General features: G+C 56.6%; 9 protein-coding genes across 9 annotated transcripts in view; 5 read left to right on the top strand and 4 right to left on the bottom strand.

The window, feature by feature from the left end:
- Positions 1 to 15: 15 nt before the first annotated feature.
- On the bottom strand, positions 16 to 679 carry VDBG_06507 (1-methyladenosine tRNA methyltransferase subunit; the record flags this gene model as incomplete). Its single annotated transcript, XM_003002899.1, has 2 exons — positions 16 to 48; positions 137 to 679. The coding sequence occupies 2 exons, from the start codon at positions 677 to 679 to the stop codon at positions 16 to 18; spliced, it is 576 nt and encodes a 191-aa protein (XP_003002945.1).
- A 684-nt stretch (positions 680 to 1,363) lies between these two features.
- VDBG_06506 (cysteinyl-tRNA synthetase) lies at positions 1,364 to 3,905 on the top strand (the record flags this gene model as incomplete). Its single annotated transcript, XM_003002898.1, has 4 exons — positions 1,364 to 1,594; positions 1,670 to 1,864; positions 1,900 to 2,814; positions 2,868 to 3,905. 4 exons carry the CDS (start codon positions 1,364 to 1,366, stop codon positions 3,903 to 3,905), a joined length of 2,379 nt encoding a protein of 792 aa, XP_003002944.1.
- Positions 3,906 to 4,107: 202 nt separating this feature from the next.
- On the bottom strand, positions 4,108 to 4,914 carry VDBG_06505 (endo-1,4-beta-xylanase; the record flags this gene model as incomplete). Its single annotated transcript, XM_003002897.1, has 3 exons — positions 4,108 to 4,431; positions 4,509 to 4,593; positions 4,649 to 4,914. The coding sequence occupies 3 exons, from the start codon at positions 4,912 to 4,914 to the stop codon at positions 4,108 to 4,110; spliced, it is 675 nt and encodes a 224-aa protein (XP_003002943.1).
- Positions 4,915 to 6,058: 1,144 nt separating this feature from the next.
- VDBG_06504 (endo-1,4-beta-xylanase I) lies at positions 6,059 to 6,807 on the top strand (the record flags this gene model as incomplete). Its single annotated transcript, XM_003002896.1, has 2 exons — positions 6,059 to 6,330; positions 6,408 to 6,807. The coding sequence occupies 2 exons, from the start codon at positions 6,059 to 6,061 to the stop codon at positions 6,805 to 6,807; spliced, it is 672 nt and encodes a 223-aa protein (XP_003002942.1).
- Positions 6,808 to 7,264: 457 nt separating this feature from the next.
- VDBG_06503 (conserved hypothetical protein) lies at positions 7,265 to 9,634 on the bottom strand (the record flags this gene model as incomplete). The annotated part of the gene is made up of 1 exon (XM_003002895.1): positions 7,265 to 9,634. The coding sequence occupies one exon, from the start codon at positions 9,632 to 9,634 to the stop codon at positions 7,265 to 7,267; it is 2,370 nt and encodes a 789-aa protein (XP_003002941.1).
- Positions 9,635 to 11,069: 1,435 nt separating this feature from the next.
- On the top strand, positions 11,070 to 13,095 carry VDBG_06502 (glucose oxidase; the record flags this gene model as incomplete). Its single annotated transcript, XM_003002894.1, has 4 exons — positions 11,070 to 11,271; positions 11,342 to 11,607; positions 11,688 to 13,016; positions 13,069 to 13,095. 4 exons carry the CDS (start codon positions 11,070 to 11,072, stop codon positions 13,093 to 13,095), a joined length of 1,824 nt encoding a protein of 607 aa, XP_003002940.1.
- Positions 13,096 to 13,542: 447 nt separating this feature from the next.
- Positions 13,543 to 15,451, top strand: VDBG_06501 (conserved hypothetical protein; the record flags this gene model as incomplete). The annotated part of the gene is made up of 4 exons (XM_003002893.1): positions 13,543 to 13,635; positions 13,759 to 14,394; positions 14,736 to 14,866; positions 14,974 to 15,451. 4 exons carry the CDS (start codon positions 13,543 to 13,545, stop codon positions 15,449 to 15,451), a joined length of 1,338 nt encoding a protein of 445 aa, XP_003002939.1.
- A 367-nt stretch (positions 15,452 to 15,818) lies between these two features.
- On the bottom strand, positions 15,819 to 17,479 carry VDBG_06500 (conserved hypothetical protein; the record flags this gene model as incomplete). Its single annotated transcript, XM_003002892.1, has 2 exons — positions 15,819 to 15,865; positions 15,964 to 17,479. The coding sequence occupies 2 exons, from the start codon at positions 17,477 to 17,479 to the stop codon at positions 15,819 to 15,821; spliced, it is 1,563 nt and encodes a 520-aa protein (XP_003002938.1).
- Positions 17,480 to 18,407: 928 nt separating this feature from the next.
- Positions 18,408 to 19,084, top strand: part of VDBG_06499 (poly polymerase 2 ADP-ribosyltransferase 2) — a gene marked incomplete at both ends in the record, with an annotated part of 3,103 nt that continues 2,426 nt past the window's right edge. The window contains 2 exons of the mRNA XM_003002891.1: positions 18,408 to 18,436; positions 18,625 to 18,684. Of these exons, the coding sequence (XP_003002937.1) occupies positions 18,408 to 18,436; positions 18,625 to 18,684 (89 nt within the window). The remainder of the gene's footprint in view (positions 18,437 to 18,624; positions 18,685 to 19,084) is intronic.

Raw genomic sequence — 19,084 nt, 5'->3', positions numbered from 1 at the left:
AGCTCGACGAGCCCGTCAGGTGATGTGACGCGATCTCTCGTGCATCTTCTCGTAGCGGCGCGGTTGAACTCGTAGCTGTAGACCTTGCGCGGGGCTCGGAGGACGTCGTCGGGTAGCCGTTGTAGACGGCGCGGACGGAGGCGTGGGTGAAGCTGCCGCTGCCGGCGCCGGCCTCGATCAGCCGCGTGCCGGGCTGGGCGCGTATCCTCGAGAGGACATAGCTGTAGTCGGGTGTGTAGACGACCTGTGTTCGGTGGGGGAGGCTCTGTGTCCAGAGCTCGGGTGTGGGCTGGAGGATGTGAACGAAGCCACTGTTGGCTGTGACGGCCTTTTTCGCGGGAGCCAGCACCGTGGGCGCATCAAAGTCGTCGGCCGGGTTCGGCGTCGAGCCCTTGCTGTCGTCCTCCTCGCCCTCCTTGCGCTTGCGCTTGCGGCCACGAGAACCCGTGTCCACAGTGGAGGCTCGGATTTGGGAACCCCAGGGAACGCCGATAAATGTCGAGTGGGGGAAGGACCCGAAGCGAGTGTTGAGCGTTGCGCCTTCTGCGTAGCCGTCTCTCTCGGTGGTGGAGTCTTCGAGAATGAGGGGAATGAGGTTGTCGCGAGACAGTTGGATGATGGCAAGGGAGCCCGCCGTCGTCTTGGGGCCCGGTTCGAGGAATACCGACGGCCGCGCCATGGTGTATGTTGGCTTGCCGTGAGAGGCAAGAGGCAAGAAAAGTCGATCAAGTAAAGAGACCGAGATTGGAGAAGTGTAAAGCCCCAAGAGGTACTGGCTCACTTGTGGAGGACTTGAAGGTGGATGCTTGAGCCAAGCCAAGCCAACCGCAAAGTGGTCGGCAACAGCAGAAAAAAAGTTCTGGACGAGGCTGAAGAAAGCGTCGAGACGCATCATGGCATGATTGGCTACGATGACCGCGGGGTAGCAATGGTGGGGGACAGCTTTGGCCAATGATGAGCTCCTTGGTAGAGCAGCACGGAGGCGAGGCTGACAGGGTTGGACAAATTGGGTTCCTTCCCGGCGGGGATGGCGTCCGTAGTGCACGCTTCGTACAGGCCCAGCTGGCCATTCACTCATTCTGGTGATCGCTCGTCTCCTGCAGCCTCCATCCCTTCCATTGCGTGACTCAACACAACCACCACCATCGCTCTGTCGCCGTACTTTTTGTCTTTCTTCGTACCCACCCTCCTTTCCTTCTTCGCATTCCCTCTTCCCACATCCACCCCCCGATTCTCCTTTGCCTCCTGGATGAATCGGTTTTTCAGACTCGTCAGCCTTAGAATCTCGAACCGACCATCCCCGATTGCCCCTCTTCGATTCACCCGAACGTTCGCCTCCACGTTGACCCTGACCCACCGCACCATGGAGTCACTCAAGGTGCACAACTCGCTGTCGCCAGGCCAGCCGGTGCCATTCGACCCCATTGAGAAGGGGAAGGTGTCCTGGTACGCCTGCGGTCCGACTGTCTACGACAAGAGTCATCTGGGTCATGCTCGCAACTATGTGTCCACCGATATCATCAGACGCATCATGATGCACTACTTCAAGGCCGACCTCAAGTTTGTCATGAACATTACCGATATTGACGACAAGGTGAGAGAGAGAGAGAGAGTCTCCGGGGCACAAAGCGGCGAACACTCCGTACGAGAAGGCTGACGTTGGCCACAGATTATCATCAAGGCGAGGCGACAGCGCCTGCTCGAACTCGAGAAGAAGAAGACATACTCCGATGATGAGCTCGCCAAGCTCGCCCTCGACGCCTTCCGCGCGTACGCACAAAAGTCACTGCCAGTCCTCGTCCAGGACAACGAGGCACTCGACGAGGACAACTACCTGGCGCGCCGAGATGCCGCCTACGGCAAAGTTCTGGCGGAGGGACTCTGACGGGCACGGGAAAGCCCGGCGACGACGAGGCCAAGGCCAAGATGCACATCAACAACATGGACGCGGCGGCGTTTGCCATTAAGGACAAGAAGGTTTTCCCCGGCGCCGACGAGATTCTGCTGCCCTACCTCGACTCGCTGTACAAAGAGACCGTCGACACGAGCGACCAGACCATGTTCACCGACCTCACACAGAGCATGGAGCAGCTCTTCTTCGACGACATGGACGCCCTCAACGTTCTGCGCCCTGATGTCATCACGAGAGTCACCGAATACGTGCCGCAGATTGCCGACTTTGTCGCTCGCATCGTCGACAAGGGCTTCGCCTACGAGTCTGACGGCTCCGTCTACTTCGACATCACGGCCTTCGAGAAGGCCGGCAACACATACGCCCGTCTGCGGCCGGGCAACCGGAACGACAAGTCCCTGCAGGAGGATGGTGAGGGCGCCTTGTCCAAGAACCTGGGAGAGAAGAGGAGCGACGGCGACTTTGCGCTCTGGAAAAAGTCCAAGGAAGGTGAGCCATACTGGCCCAGCAGGTGGGGCAACGGAAGGCCGGGCTGGCACATTGAGTGCTCCGTCATGGCCTCTGATATCCTCGGCGCGCAGATGGATATTCACTCTGGTGGCGTCGATCTCGCCTTCCCCCACCACGACAACGAGCTGGCCCAGAGTGAGGCCTACTACTGCGAACAGGAAAAGGGCGAGCACACGTGGGTCAGGCACTTTTTGCACATGGGTCACCTGTCCATCTCTGGGTCCAAAATGTCCAAGTCTCTGAAGAACTTTCAGACCATCCAGGATGCTCTGGCCACCAACTATACGTCCAGGAGCATGCGCGTTGTGTTCCTCTTGGGCAAGTGGAACGACGGCGTCGAGATTTCTCCTGACATGCGGGCGCAAGGTGCCAGCTGGGAAACGCTGGTCTCGGTACGTCAATCTTGGGCTTTTGGGGTGAATTTCCGCCTGTTAACCTTCTGCAGAACTTCTTCGCCAACATCAAGGCTCGCGTGCTTGACCAGAGCTCAGCGCCGTCCGAAGGCGTCAAGTCGCTCTCCGTGTCTGACGACACCCCCAAGAGTGGCTTGGCCGCTGAGCTCGAGAAGGCCAAGAAGGAGATGCACGATGCACTGTCCAACTCGTTCGACACCCCGCAAGCGATGCGTATCATCCAGGACCTCATCGGCACAGCCAACCTTCAACTCGCAGACGAGGACAGCGTGACGACCCTCGAGGCCATCGCCCGCTGGATCACGCAGATTGTTGGCATCTTTGGCCTCGATGAGAATGCGCAACCACCATACAGTGGTATCGGCTGGGTGGCTCAGCCCCTCGCTGCCGGCAGCGATCCCAAGGAGGCTGTCAAGCCTTTGGCCAACGCGTATGAAACCGTGGCTGCCGACGTCAAAGCGCTGAACCTGTCGTCCGAGTCGATCTCGAGCCTTCTCGAGCAGCAGAACCCTGAAGCCGAGTTCAAGGCAGTCGTCGATCGGGGCGTGAGGGACACGGATCAGCTTGCCTACCCCTACGCCCGCGCTGTTTCGAGGTTGCGTGACGAGCTCCGCAAGGCCGTCTCATCTGCCTCCCCCGAGTCAAAGAAGGCCATTCTTACCTTGACCGACCGCATTCGCGACGATGACCTCACCAATGTCGGCGTTTACCTTGACGACCGTCTCGAGGGCAAGCCATCGCTGATCAAGTTTGTGCCCGCCAGCGAGCTTATCGCCGCACGCAACGAAAAGCTGGCCAGGGAGGCTGAAAAGGCGCGTGCCAAAGAGGAAGCCAAACGCGCCAAAGAGCAGGCGGAGGCAGCGAAGTGGGAGAAGGCCAAGGTCGCACCGGCGGATCTCTTCCGCTCGGACGACAGGTACGCAGAGTGGGACGCCGAGGGCCTACCGACGAAGCTCAAGGACGGCAGCGAGGTGCCCAAGAGCCAGCTGAAGAAGCTGCAGAAGGACCTGCAGAAGCAGAAGAAGGCTCATGATGAGTATCTCGTTAAGTTTGGGGGCGCCAAGGCATGATGATATCCTGGGGTTTGGGGCACTTGAGGGACTGAAAAGGAGATGGTGCAAGGTGTTTTTGAGTACGCTGGGAGATGTTGCATTTTTTTCGGTCCTGATCTACCCAGAGGCAATAGGGTATCAGGAGTCAGGGGGGCTATGATGGAAGATGCAGCCATTGAGAACCTTCAAGACCAAAAACAAAAGCATGCAACGGCGAGCTTTAATCTTCCGCACCCGTATCCGCGACGGTTATCTCTGCGAACCCGCTGCTGAAGTACCCTTCCGCCACGACAATCTGAAAACCGTGATCCGCAGCGGTAAGGCCCAGGCTGCGCCAAGCATCAAAGTGACACCCTGTCTGTACCGTCCCGCCTGTCCGCTTATTGCGCCGAACAGACCAGTACCGCTGCAGAATCTTCGTCCCGCCAGAGCTCACGCGTGTGCTTCGACTGATGTCATAGACGCTACCGTCGCATATCACCGTACCGAGGATTTGCGCGTCGTAGGCCGGATTGAAGATGCCATGGTACTCGATCATGTAGTACTATCATGGCATCAGCGTCAGAGGTAAGCTGTAGTCACAGATAGAGTCGAAGATACATCCTAGTTTCCAGCACTTACTTCAACTTCGGGGTTCTCAAGCCAGCCGTAGACGGCAAGGTAGCTATTGCCAACACCCTGGTAAGTTCCAGAAATCTGTATAGTCCTAGATGAAGGTTCAGATGCATCTCGAGCACGGAAGCGTGGCTATGGAACCTTACCTGTTGTCAGTCCCAGGGTTCCATCCTTTGCCGCCGATCAGGTTCCCGCCGCTCTCCCACCGGAGACGGTAACTGCCGCCGTCCAGGTTCGTGTATGCCGCCGGGCTTTGGCCGTCGCTCCACCAGTAGTAGAAGAAGCCGTCATGCGTACCTTGCGAGTTTGGAGTCGCCTGGCGTCTGTGGAGGGCCGCAACCTGGTCGACGTCAAGGGTGGGAAAGGCTACGACAAGGCTCGCGAAGAGCAGGACGACTAGAGATTTGAGCATTTTGCTGTCTCTGACTCTTTTTCCTGTCTCTAGCTACAGCGTTGGCCAGCAGCCCTGGATTCCAGAAGAGTATATGGCTATGTTTTTCAAAGACAGGTGCGTTGCTGTTCCTCTTGTCACCTGGCAAAGATGGCCAAGCCGGTGCTTTGAGCTCCGTAAATCATTACACCTCCCACTGTAATGCTGGGACCGGACTTCCATGTCAGCGTTCAAAGACATTCAAGTCCCAGACAGACAGCATCAACAGCATTGATCGAGACAACGTTGGCTGACCACATCAACCATCTAACGGAGGATTGCGGGGAGCGTGCCAAGTGCTGCATCTGCCGGTTGATCCATGGTGCGTCGACTTTAGCCTCAAATCCTCGATCTGAGCGAGGTCAAGGCATGATATGCCGAAATCAGCACCACCCCGCCAGAACCCGCATGTTGATTGATGTACAGGCATTCAGCCGCCTTGATATCGACAGGGGGTCGGACGGACTGTCGTAAGCTCCGTTCCCCATCGCGTCGGCTCCGGACATGAGCGCATGTCAACCCACCTGAGCGAACCCAGACTTTGACCCTGGACTAACTGGCTGACAAGTTTGGTCGCCATGGAAAGGGGGGGCGTCGGAGTTATATTCCTATACAAGCCTTGACATATCGCGACAAGTCCCAAGTCGGTCAGTCCGTCGACTCAGCATCCTGTCAACGTTGCGGGTCACTGGCGACGGCTGGTTCGGCTGACGCGATGAAACAAGCTTAGATAGATGTGCTCTCGGGATGCTACCGAAAAAGCTAGCGCCACAGCATGCTGTGCACTGCAACGGGACCGACAACCCACCCGCCAGAGCATGAAATTGTCCAGGGGTTCGAGGAGCCGTGCTGGGGGGCCCTGCGATGTAGCTGGGTCGCCTGTTGCGTGGGTTTTCAATAGATCAACGGGCATGTTCTGAAGACGCCACCCAGAGCAGCCTGTCCACTGAACGAATGCTAGTCAAACGGCCGCGGTTGGTAAATCTGGCATAAATACCTTGGCCTACCGCGAAGCCAGGCCCTTTCTGGTTTTGTTCTTAGCTTGGCATTGGCTTTCTTGGACAGACATCACTTACATTCGTTTATTGTAGATTACTATACATTCGTTCACTCACATTCGTTCATCATGGTCTCGTTCACTTCTCTCCTGGCCGCCTTCTCGGTGGTGAGCGGCATTTTGGCCAGCCCCATTGCTGTCGTCCCCGAGGTCAGCACTGCTCTGGCGAAGCGCACGCCCAGCTCTACCGGCACCTCGGGCGGTTTCTACTACTCCTTCTGGACCGATACCCCCAACAGCGTGACCTACACCAACGGCGACGCCGGCAAGTTCAGCGTGAGCTGGAAGAACAACAATGGCAACCACGTCGGCGGCAAGGGCTGGCGTACGGGCAGCGCCAGGTCAGTTGACCCTCATCCATCTCATCATCCGAGTCGCCCAAAATTCTTCAACGTCGACTGACCTCTGCTCCCCACAGGACCATCAAGTACTCCGGCTCGTACAAGCCCAACGGCAACAGCTACCTCGCCATCTACGGCTGGACCCGCAGCCCCCTGATCGAGTACTACATTGTCGAGAGCTTCGGCACCTACAACCCCTCCACCGGCGCCACCAAGAAGGGTCAGTTCACCGTCGATGGCTCCGTCTACGACCTCTACACGAGCACCCGCACCAATGCCCCCTCCATCGAGGGCACCCGCACCTTCACCCAGTTCTGGTCCGTCCGCCGCACCAAGCGCACCAGCGGCTCCGTCAACACGGGCGCCCACTTCGCCGCCTGGAAGAAGGCCGGCATGAACCTTGGGAGCCACGACTATCAGATCCTTGCCGTCGAGGGCTACAAGAGCTCTGGCAGCGCCACCATGACTGTGTCTTGAGCGGCGACGTCCGGGTTCAGAGTTGTGGGAAGCAATCAGGAATATGGTCATGGGATGCACTGTACTCGATCTGGCATCGAGTGGTCACATTTCTAGTGTTATGGCTGTTAGTTCTCTGGGTTGAATCGGCCGATTCTTGTAAATGGATTTTGCGCTCATAAGAGTGGCACATACAAAGCATGTTATTTCTACAATGCAAATCACCAATGATCAAACTCTAGTGCATCAGAATCATCCGGCTCACCCACATGGCTACGGTCGAGGCCCACAGGCATCCTGGTATCGCAGCGGATCTCGTAAGACAGACCACTGACGATTGAGTTTGGGCATCGTGATCACATACCACCTTCTCAGTCCACGTTTTGCAATCTTCACGTGGGCTATAGCCACTGAAGCTCCAGACTTTCACGCAAGCCTTCCATTCATCACGATGCGGCAGCCTCTCGATGTCTTTGGCCTACGCTGAAAACATGGCCCGGTCCCATCCATACGTCCTGTTCAGCCGGCGGCCAATCCTCCTCCCCAACCAAAACGGAATCTTGCTCGAAGGGTGCGGCTCGTGAAGCTGCAGAGGCTTCTTACTCTCGCGGCCAGTCGGCGTAAACTGCCAGACAGACCCGTAAATCTTCTCCGCCGCGAACCCAGTCTTCGTCATGGCGTACAGGAAATCACTCCAATTGGTCTCGCTGGCCTGCTGGTTCGGGTCGCTCGAGAAGAAGAGCGCGTTGAAGACCTTGAGGGCGCGCTTGTCGACCTGGATCTTTTTCTGCGCGGCATCGCTGCGCGGTGCGGGCGCGACGGGCTGCGCGTCGGCTTTCTCTGGCGCGGAGGCGCCCCGTGTCTTGGTCTTCGTCTTGGCGGGCGCGGACGAGACTTGCTGCTCCTTGATATGCAGGCTGCCGACCGAGGCCGCGAGCTGGGCGTCGCGTCCCTTGGCCGAGGGGGTGCTTTTGATGGGCTCGGCCCAGGGTTTCGTGCGCTGACGCTCCCTGTGGATGAGAATGTCACGGATGCGAGGGCTCAGCGTGTGCTGGTACGTCTGCAGGAACGAGGACCAGAACGCATCGAGCGAAGCCTCGGCGGATCGCATTGCCTCAATGTTGTCCTTCGTCTTGGCCTTTGCAGCCGGGTAACGGAATCGCCCGTCTGTCGGGACGCCGAAATGAACAAAAGCTGTGCCGAGGCTCATCTGGCTGATGGCAGTCATCCATTGTGTCTTGACGGAAAAGTCCTTGTTGATTTGGTCCTTGGACTCGTTGATCTTTTGCTCAAACGTGTCAGCCCAGGGCTGGAAGAGCTGAAGCTGGCGGAGACACTCTGTAATGAGGGCAAAGTGACCCAGCTGTTCCTGGATGTAGGGCGTCAAAAGCGCATTGGCCGAGGGCTCCTTCTGGAGCAGGCTGTTCAACATGTCCAGCAGACCTTTAGTCGTCAACAGGTGACGCTTCTGGTTGTCCCACATCATGTCCATGATGTAAATGAACTCTTGCTCGATTTTGTTGGCCCCGTCCGGCTTCGACACGGTGTTGATCATGGGCGTGTATGCATTAGGCGCTGGTTCTCTCTGGAAAAGGCTGCGCATCGGTGGAGAACCCGGAAAAGAAATCTTGAGAGTTGTCACTGGGCCAGCTTCCATCCTCTCGAGGATAGAGAAGAGCTCGTAGAACGCCATCGCCAACTTCTCAGGCAGATCCTCTGCAGGGTCAATCTGGTTCTTGTGCGCATCCAGAGCGCGGCGCAGCGTGTGCACCTTTTCCAACACAATGTGCCACAGACCAAGAGAAACGGTCTTGTCCACGATGACACTGGTGATGACACGCTCCCACAATATGTGGATGCGTGATGGTTCATGAATTGGATGCGGCTTGCCGTTGGTGTCGAGAAGCATCTCTTGGCGATGCTCCTTGGTCTCGAGGATTGTGTTGGCAAAAGCCTCGGGATCCTCACGCAGTGCCCACAGTTCATCCTCGAGCTCGGCAACCTGTGCTATCACGACGGCTTCTAGGCGATCGAGGTCTATGCGAGCTGGCAGGCGGTACGCTGACTCGAGCGACGTGATGGACAGTGATGTGGTTCCCGCCTCGGCACTGTTGGCAGAGACTGGTGGAGGCTCGTCCACTACAGGGTAACTGGGTCCGATCAGGTCGCCTTCAGGTATGTCGTGAAGGAGCTTGAGACAGAAGTCCTGCAGAAATTCGTAGAGCTTAGCCTGAATCTTGAGACAATTGAGGCCATCGCCAGGCGTGAGGCCTCTTGCTTCGAACGCCCAGTCTGAGGCATCCTCATGGTCGTCAAAGTGGTACAGTTCTCCATACGTCTCTGGCGTCTTCCTCCCTCTGAACATCATGACGTACAGGTTCAAGAAAGGTCGGTCGATGCTCTGCGTGACCAAGCCGGTGCGGTAGGCCGCCACATCCGAGTGGGCGAACTCATCAGGCCCATTCCTAGCCCTAGCGTTGAGCATGATCAGCAGCGGCTCCGTCTTCGACAAGTCTTCAAGGTTGATATATGGCATTAAATAAGCATCGGAATTCTCCTTGTCAACGATGACGCTCTTGGGCTTCTTCTTCCAGGCCTCCACATCAGGGAGATGGTCCTTCGGAATCGTCGGCAGCACTTCGAGGAGGAGAGCCTTGCGTTTCGACTTGGATTTGCGCGACCAGCGGTTTTGAATCGTCGCTTCATGCCGCTTCACAATGTCTTGCAGCTGGTTCCATGCTGCAAAGATCCGTGGTGAGAGACCATCAAGCTCCGTTTTGAGCTCCTCGGCGTCGATTTGCCGAACGCCAGGGGGTTGAAAGGCCGAATAGGGATCCGGCTGTGACATATTGAATAGTTTGACGGGTCTCTATTCACAGTCAGCTATGAATGATGGATGAGGTGTGTCTTAAGGTGACACAGATGAGCCTCTGGTTGTGATGTCGATGAGGTTGCTTTGTGACCTTCACGATGTTTGGGCCACGTTTATTCGCAGGTACAGTCAAAGGTCCGTGCAGTACGGTCGGCTGTTGCAGCCACAGGTCATCCATTCAGGGGCTGCCTTTATGGACTGCCTCTGCAAATCATCACCACATTTCAAAATTACTTGTGAAGAGTTTCATTCTTGTAAGGGTACGTGAAAAATCTCAGATCCTTTTTGGTAGCCATCTTTTGCCTAGTGATACAATACTCGACAACCGTAGAAGCTGCAGTATCTTCTATGACGAGGCTTCTCGACGATGCATATAGTGCGACTTGTGAATGGTAAAGTGCTTTGCAAAAGAATTGGAAGAGACGATTGCAAATCTGTGAAGTCGGCTTATTTGTCGTGAGGTATACAGAACATATGTGCAGCTCAGGGTTTCGTTCTCGCCCGCGCCGTTCCAGATGCTGCAAACCTGATCTCGCGATATTTTACTCGTTGAAACTCTACATCGCTGCCCAAACCGTTCATCACTTCGAGTACTCGGTTTGTATTCCTTCTCGATTGATAGATAGTGGCCCTCTTCAAGCCTGTCTTAGCAAGCAAGCTCTTCAGAACAACTCCAAGTCCTCCCTCCAACCGGCTCGTGAACACGATGACACCACAAGAAGATCATTGCCCCAAAAGCTCAATACTTTATATCAAAGATGCTGTCAAAACTCCAGTCTTCTCGTTGCAACGCTGGATCTCGGAGTTCAAACCTCCATGCCCTCAATCTGGATGAATGCAAAAAAGCACACCTCCAATGCAACAGCTTGGCAAAACTCCCCCTCGACCTCTTCGGGACAATATCATTTACCCCATAGGATCACCAAAGGGAGGCCCTAGCCGCTAAGAGGTTTCCTTCTCAACATCGGGAAGATGCACCCCGCTTTCGGACACTTTCTCTCTCGCCCCCGTTCGGGACTTGCGGTCTGACAGCGGAGTTTTATTTCTTATGTGCCGGCTCAAACCCCCGCTCGTATTGGTGCTTGGTGGCTCTAGCCGGCTGTTCTCACGATGGCACATTCATATCAGATCGTCTGGTTGAGCCAATGATATGAATGCTCAGACATTAGATTGAATATGGGAAACGGGTGAAGGGCCAACGTGCACATGAACCGGCCTGCCGCTGAGAAATCACATGTTGAGTGGCAAAGACGACTTCGTCTCGAGAATAAGTGAGAAACGCTCAACCTGGCATATAAGCAGGTATAAAATGCTTGTGGAGGAGTCGACCACAGTCCTGCCTTGATCTGCCAGCAGTTCTTTCGATACCCAGCATAAGCGGCCTTTTCTGATCTGAAGCACCTACCCAAAAATGCCCTCCATCAAGGCGGCCATCCTCGCCTGCCTGGCCACGGCCTCGCAACTGGCCTCGTCATGGCCGACAGCAAGCATGGACGGCATCAACATCCTGTCGCGCCAGAACCAGGTCCAGGATGAATACGACTACATCATCGTCGGCGGCGGCACGTCAGGCCTGACTGTCGGCAATCGCCTGACTGAAAATAACAGCGGCGGTGCGTTGCCTCTAATACCATAGCCTATTTTTTCACTGTCAAGTTCGTTGTACTGAGACTTTGATTATAGTCTCTGTCCTCGTCGTCGAGTATGGCTACTATGACAACCAGTCGGGGATGAACCCCCGGCGTATGTTCAACCTCACGTCCCGACCTCAGCAGAACCTGAACGGCCGGTCTTTTTCCGTGGGTATCGGCTGCGTCGTGGGCGGCAGTTCCAACGTCAACGGACAGGTGTTCCTGCGCGGGACGTCCGAAGAGTACAACGCCTGGGCCGAGCTTGGTGGACCAGGCTCGACCTGGAACTGGGAGGGCTTGCTGCCATACTTTAGAAAGGTAAGAAACACAGCAGAGGAAGAAGAAAGAAGATCGCTGACGCAATGCAGGGCATCACCCTGACTGGTCCTAACCCGCAGCACGCGCAAGAGTTCAACATCAAGTGGGACATGCAGTACTGGGGCACAACTTCCAAGATTTACGCAACCTTTGGTCGCGATGCTCCGACACAGCTCATGAGTAAGTGCAAGTTGGTCTCCGCACCGACGGCCATAGCTGTGCTGATGTGCGTGCTTCAGAGGTCCTTTACAATGCCATGGGCCGCCATGCCGGGCATGACCGTCCCCGTCGACAGTGGCGCCGGGCAGGCGGGCCTCTACTGGTATCCCATGTCCATGGATCCTACCAACTTTCAGCGATCATACTCCCGCACAGGTCACTGGCATGGTATCAGCAGGCCCAACTACCAGATGGTTGTCGGTGCCAAGGTCAACCGAATCCTCTGGGGCGCTGAAAACACGGCGACGGGGATCCAGTTTGTCAGCCGCAACCAAACGGGCGGGCCGGCCACGCAGGTGCGCGCGCGCCGTGAGGTCCTGCTGGCGGCCGGTACAGTGCACACACCGCAGGTGCTGATGCTCAGTGGCGTGGGGCCCCAGGCATTGCTCCAACAGGCCCGGATCCCCGTGCGAGTTGACCTGCCGGGCGTTGGCAGCAACTTCCAGGACCACAGCTACATTCCCAGCATCGCGTATCAGTGGGGCACGACGCCTGGAGGCGGCGGTGGATTCCCGGGGTTCCCGACGCAGGGCGGTGCGCCGGCGCTCGCGGCCATGATCGGTCTGCCGGTAGTCAGCCCACAGCGGTACCAGCAGCTCGCAACGCGATACGAGAGCCAGAACCCCACGAGTCACCTGCCGTCAAGCTACACGGCAGAGCAGATTGCAGGGTACCGGAAGCAGCAGGAGATCTACGCGCGACTGATGCGTTCGACCAACGTTGTGTTCCTTGAGATGATGATGTACGGGCCTGGTGGCAGTGTACAGAACCTGCACCCGCACTCGCGCGGAACAATCCTCATCAACCCATCCAACCCAGAGGGAGACATGATCATCGACTACCGGGCGGCGACCAACGACGTGGACCTCGAGGTCATGATCGAGACAATCAAGTTCATGCGGCGATACATGACGACGGGCCAGTTGGCGCAGTACAACGCCAGAGAGACGTCGCCGGGCACCGGGGTGAGCAGCGACCAGCAGCTGATCCAGTGGGCCAGGGGCCAGGTCATCCCGTCAGTGTATCACCCGGTGGGGACGTGCTCAAAGCAGCCGAGGGAGCACGGCGGTGTCGTCGATGAGAACCTCAGGGTGCACGGCACAAAGAACCTCAGGGTGATTGATGGGTCCATCATGCCGACGATTGTGGGCGCGACGACATCGATGGCCGTGTATGCCATTGCTGAGAAGGTGAGCCCAGGCTGCTTTGGTAGGCGGGCAACAAGAGACTAACTTTCGACAGGCCGCCGATTTGATCAAGACGACCTGAGGGAGCCGATGAACGCCCACACTGGCCAAGCTGGTCAGGCCATGTCTGATGACCGATCGCTGTTGGGCAATGGCCGGGGTTGGTCCAGAGGTTGGTCGATGCGAGGTTATGGAATGTGGATGTTGATAGTGTTGAGTTGGAACGGTCGGAAACGGCAGGGCAGGTCGGACTTGAATTGTTGGCGTCGGCAGGTACCTTGGTTCGGCAGTCGTTCCTGCATTACAGGACTTACCTAAGGCACCTGCCACCTGGAAAGGCAGCGCGCGACAGCAAACACCCTTGTGGCCTCGTAGCGGTAGGCAAGCGCCATGACGTGCGTGACGTGACATTGTTGGCAACAACGCGCTTTTACCATTGTGAGCTCGCTCCTTCTCACTTGAGTTCACCCAATCCCATTCGCCCGCCCCTGCCACTCTCATTCATCACCACATTCCGTTCGCTACAATCATGAGGCCTTTACTGGTCATTGCATTGCCAGTCATCTTCGCCACAGCACCATCGGCAGCCACTTTCATCTTGGGCACTGAACATGTTTCCTTGGTAAGTCTCATGTGACTCCAAGGCCTCACTAGCCTTCGAGAGAGCCAGGTCCCAAGCTGGGATCCGGGGCATCGGAGCTCGCCACCTCCACCACCCGATCTCTTGACTGATCAAGCCACCTAGACATCTCAACCCCGCATCACGCTCAAGGACGATACCGTACTTGGGCCCTTCAACCTGTCTGTTCCAGTAGATCACTTTCACAATGAGACCCGCTATGAACCGCACTCCAATGGCACGTTCCCTCTGAGATACTGGATCAACAAGAAACACTACCGTCCCGGTGGCCCCGTCTTCTTGCTCGCCTCTGGCGAGACGACCGGTGAAGACCGCCTAGGCTACCTTGACCATGGCATCATAGCCATGTTCGCCGAGGCCACCCACGGCCTGGGCCTCGTCCTCGAGCACCGCTACTATGGCACGTCCTTCCCTGTCGCCAACGTCTCCATCCCCAACCTGCGTTTCCTCTCCACCGAGCAGGCCCTTGCCGACACGGCCTTCTTTGCTGAGCATGTGACCTTCCCTGACCTGGAGCACGAGGAGCTCGGCCCGACAGACGTCCCCTGGATCGCCTTCGGCGGCTCCTACGCCGGCGCCTTCGCTGCCTTCCTGCGCAAGCTCTATCCTGATGTTTTCTGGGGCGCCGTCTCAAGCTCAGGCGTGACCCAGGCCATCGTTGATTACTGGGAGTACTACGAAGCGGCGAGGCGCTACGCCCCCGCCGACTGTGCCGACGTGACGGCCACGCTGACCGAGATTGTTGATAATATCCTGACACTCCGCGGCCCGCCACCGAGACGGACCGCGCGCCTTGAAGAGCGCCTTTGGCCTTGAGGCGCTGACGCACGATGATGATTTTGCGAGCGTCCTCTCCTCCGGCATCAGCCAGCTGCAGGGACAGAATTGGGACCCGGCCCTCGACCGCTCGTCTTTCGGGCTCTACTGTGGCAGTCTGCGCAGTGACGGCCAACTCTTCGCAAGCACGCGCCACCTCGAGGCACGGTCCGGCGCTTGCTTCACGCTGGTGGGGTGTCAGACGATGAGTCGCAGAGAGTTGAAGGGCTGACCGTCAAGCTGCTCAACTTTATCGGCTACGTCAGGCAGGATGTCAAAAGTGCCTGCCCCGACGGGATGTCAAGAAGTGCTTCGCTGTCCGAGGCAATGAGCGCTGGCAGAGGGTCGACCTCGATCAGGGGATGGAGCGCAGCTGGTTCTGGCAGGTTTGCACCGAGTACGTCACCCATCTTCGTTTTTTTTTCACTTTTATCTTTATCCCTCCCTCCCCCTTTCTCTTCTTGCATCCACGGTCCTTCGCTTGCTGACATGCTCCCAACGCAGGTGGGGTTACTTCCAGACCGGCTCTGGCGCCCCCGCAGACCAAAAGCCCCTCGTCTCCCGCCTCATAGACCTCAACTACACCTCTCTTCCCTGTCGTGAGGCCTTTAACATCACGACCCTCCCGGATGTAGAACGCATCAACAAGCACGGCGGCTTCGGCTTCTCCTATCCACGCGTCGCCATCGTCGACGGAGAAGCCGACCCCTGGCGCGCGGCAACGCCGCACCGCATCGGCCTACCCGAGCGCCAGAGCACCACCGAGGAGCCCTTTCTCCTCATGGGCGGCGGTGCGGTGCACCACTGGGACGAGAATGGCATCTCGGGCAAGGATGCGCGAGAGGGCTATGGAGAGAGTCTGCCGCCGAGCGAGGTGAAGAGGGTCCAGGAGGCGGAGCTCGCGTTTGTCAAGACCTGGGTCGAGGCGTGGTCTGAGGCCAAGACTGCCAAGGAGGACGAGTCTTTCTCGCTCGAGCTCTAGTTAGCAGCATCAAATTGAGTCGGCACAATGTGTTACTCCTTACAGAAGAACGCTGTGACTGGCGTACATGTTGAGAAGCCTCTGTAAAACTCGTGACAAACCAAAAAGCCAAGCGACATCTGCGGCCACACATTGTTCTCATTATCAACTTCGAAGCAGCACTTGACACCGCTGCGAGGTATCTCATAAAACGTGGATCATTTACGGCAGGTTGGCATGCTAAAGCATATTGGCAGGGCTGAACCCCGCGTCCCAAATCTCGTCCAGGGCCGCACCAAGCTCATAGCCATCGTAGCCATTCATCCAGTCATCCCACTCCTCGTTCGCCAAGAGCTCGTCTGTGTGAAAAAGAAGGGCACTGTCAGCTTCAGGCATCACCCATGTCATCATCTTCGTTCGTCTCATCCAAGGTCGCTAGAAGGAAAAGAGAATCAAAAGTCAGACACGACCAACAAGTGAAGCGCGCGCGCTCGTGAAAAGAGTACTGCTGGGGGGGAGGGGGGGTCACTTACGATCGTCTTCGTCGTCCATGGTCGAATAATCGCTCGAGCTGACATCCGACTTATCTTCTAAACCTGCATCGGAAAGGCCCTTGACGACGACATCGGCTGCCATGTCCTGGATCCATTCGTCCCACTCATTGCCCAGGTAGGCACGCTTCTGAATCGCGTTCGTCGTGCCCTCATGCGACAGGGACCTGAACGTCACGTCGCGAACGGCGCTGCGCTGCTGCAACCGTTGCTGCGGCTGGCCGACCATCATGTGCTTCAGTTTGAGGCCTTCGACGTGGCGCATCCTGCCGAAGAACTGCCTCCAGAGGTTGCGCCGGTTGGGCACGTCGCTGGTCTCGACGCTGTTTCTCACGAGTGTGACCTTCCACAGCTCGACGCCCTTGAGCGTTAGCGCAAACTTGTGAATGACCTTAAGGAGTGATTCTTGGTCAATGGCGAGGATGCCAAAATCGATGCTCTCAAGATAAGGAAAGTCGACTGCCGGAGGCAAGCGCAAAACGCCAGGGGTGTTGGACGTTGTGGGAAGCTTGGAAGCATCCAGCGTGTCAGGGATTGGATCGGCAAGCCATTTGAGGAGATCGGTTGGTGTATCATTGCGGTGAAAGTTGAGACGTAAGTGTTTGAGGCTGGGCAGATGTGAGAGGAAGACGCGGAAGAGGTAATCAGGGCACATTTCCATGTTGTGTTCCGAGCCATCGGCGCTGGCGTAGCGGGTCGGAGAGCTTATATCCCAGTCATGACGCTTTCTCACGACATCCAACGGCAGAAAGATGGTCTCTATTCTCGAGAGCACGGGAAGCAGAGAAGCTTTGAGGTACTTGGGAATGTTGAAGGCGGTCGCACGAAGACGGCCGTGATGGTGTCGAAGGACCTCAATAGTCGTCGGTGTGGCGCCTGAGCCGGCCAGAGCAGCCAAGATGATGGAGAAGACTTGGGAGGCATAGACGCTGACTACCTCATCATAGCCACTTCCCCCGAGTAGACTAACGCCGGTCTCCTTCCAGACAGTCGTCGCGCCGTAGCTCGCCCATTTCGCGCGCGAGCCGTCTCGGAACTGACGCGCATCGGATGCGTAGTCCCGCATGCCTACAACGGTAGGTTGGAGGTTGCGGAAGGCTTCCGTCAGCATGAGCACGGCTTGTCCCGTCCAAAGGAACGTCCGTTGGTCATCGCAGCCCGCGGTGTAGAGTGTGGTTTTTGCTTGCGAATGCACTTGTAAGCCCTCCTTGTAGTAGTCCAGGCCGATGATGATGTGTTTGAGACAGTCACCGATCCGCGAGGTGGACATGTCGATGAGAGCCTGAAGACTGTCTTCGGTGAGCATGAACTGCTTCTTGCTGAAGAATTCCCTGCTGAAGGTTGTGAAGAGGGACCTCTCAATGGACCGACAGGTGAGGCGCAGGTTGCCATTTTCTATCGTTGTGAGGTGGTCTGTGATGCGAAGGAAGACCTCAAGTGGGACCTTGCCAAAAGAAGTGGCCGCAGAAGCCGGCGATTGCGGTGGCTGAGACGTCATTTTGACCACCGGATAGCTAACTTTTCTACCTGCCTCGGATCATTTGAGTAATGTTGTTGATGAGGTCGGGCTGATGGTGCTTTATTTCAAGGGGAAGAAGGAGGTTGACGTAGCTGGGGTATTCTCTCAAGGTACTTTACCTACCTTACCCAGGTAGACATGGTGGGGTCGAGGGTGTCAGTGGAGCTTACCTGTTAGGCTGCAGCTGCATGCTACGCTCCTTCACCGCAAGGTACCTAGGTATTTACCTACCTTACCTAGGTACCTTAGGTAGGGTAGGTAGATAGGTGGCCAAGGTGCCTAGGTACTTACCCCTGGTGCAGATCACATGGGTGCACAGGCCTTGGACGACCTGAAGGACTACCAGCTGGCTTGGCTGGTTGTCAGTCTGTGGCCCCGTAGAGGCACCAGTAGTTGAACATTACTTCCTCTGGCTCATTCAGCATGTCACCGCACTCTTTGACCTTTTTTGTTTTGACCTTCTTCGGTGCCCTTTGCGCAATAATTTCGTGTGTTGTTTGACTTGTCGTAATGTTGTTACCTCGCCCTGTCACCTCGCCCTGAATTGTCAGCGATAGGTGGGCGGTAGCCAACGCATCCAAGTGCCAATCGCTTTTCGCTTGGCTGTGTCGATTGATCGCCATGGCGTCAATTGGCTTCAGCCAGCTTTGTGCCACAAGACCTGAATTCGCATTTACATGATACCAGTCCAGGCAGCAGTGCCATAGACGTGGATTCACGATACCCCTCTGCCTCGGGGATTATCAGAGTCATGCTGCCCATCACGTGTTCTCGTGTCAGTAGGTAAGGTTGCTGAAGTACTGTGTCCCGTCGCGTCCAGGCACCAGCGCGGTTGGACCCACGAGGGGCGACTGGTGCCTGCCCGACCTGAGCCAAGCGACCAGGGAAAGCGAAGCTCACGACAAAGATGGTGCTCCTTCCTTCGGCACTTCCTGGGTACGAGACGTGACGTTTAAATGGAGAGCATTCCCATCCGAACATCAATTGGGATTCTTCCTCCCAGAGGCTTCAAAACATCTCACAGCAATCAGGCCACTCCGCGTTACCAGCATTGCTAGCGGTTACCACTTACATTCCGTCTTGCAACTACACCATCTCCAATTGACCTCTTGGTTTCGTCATAGCTCGCAGCCCAGTGGTCAGTCCAGTCACACTACACGAAGCGAGAACTGCCGACCTACTCAGTATGTACCTTCCTGGGTCGCCCTCATCAAGTCCCCCCTGGCGCGAACAAAAGCTCAGCCTCGGCGCTAGAAACACAAGACGCCACCAATTCAACCACCCCACCACTCATCCCCCTTTTTGACACCGAGCGAGGTCGGCCCACCTCGCGATCCTGCTTCAGAGGTGACTAACCACAAAGGTACGGAAAGCACGGCATTGGAGCACCTTCCGCCAAGATACCTCTCTTTACAGCCTTGACAGGCGCTACTTCCATCTCAGCAGTGCGTCTCAACACAAACGCAAGCCAACAGTTGTGCTGGTCCATCCCCATCAACCTCGGCCCACCACTCACACGATTCTTCCGTCATCATCAACGTTCCATTGACTCAAACGTCGCAGCTTGACAATCATCTCATTCTG

This window comes from Verticillium alfalfae, genomic scaffold (assembly GCF_000150825.1).
Source record: "Verticillium alfalfae VaMs.102 supercont1.8 genomic scaffold, whole genome shotgun sequence".
Lineage (NCBI taxonomy): Eukaryota > Fungi > Ascomycota > Sordariomycetes > Glomerellales > Plectosphaerellaceae > Verticillium > Verticillium alfalfae.
Note: the sequence above shows the minus strand (reverse complement) of the source record. Positions and strands in the feature narration are given on the sequence as shown.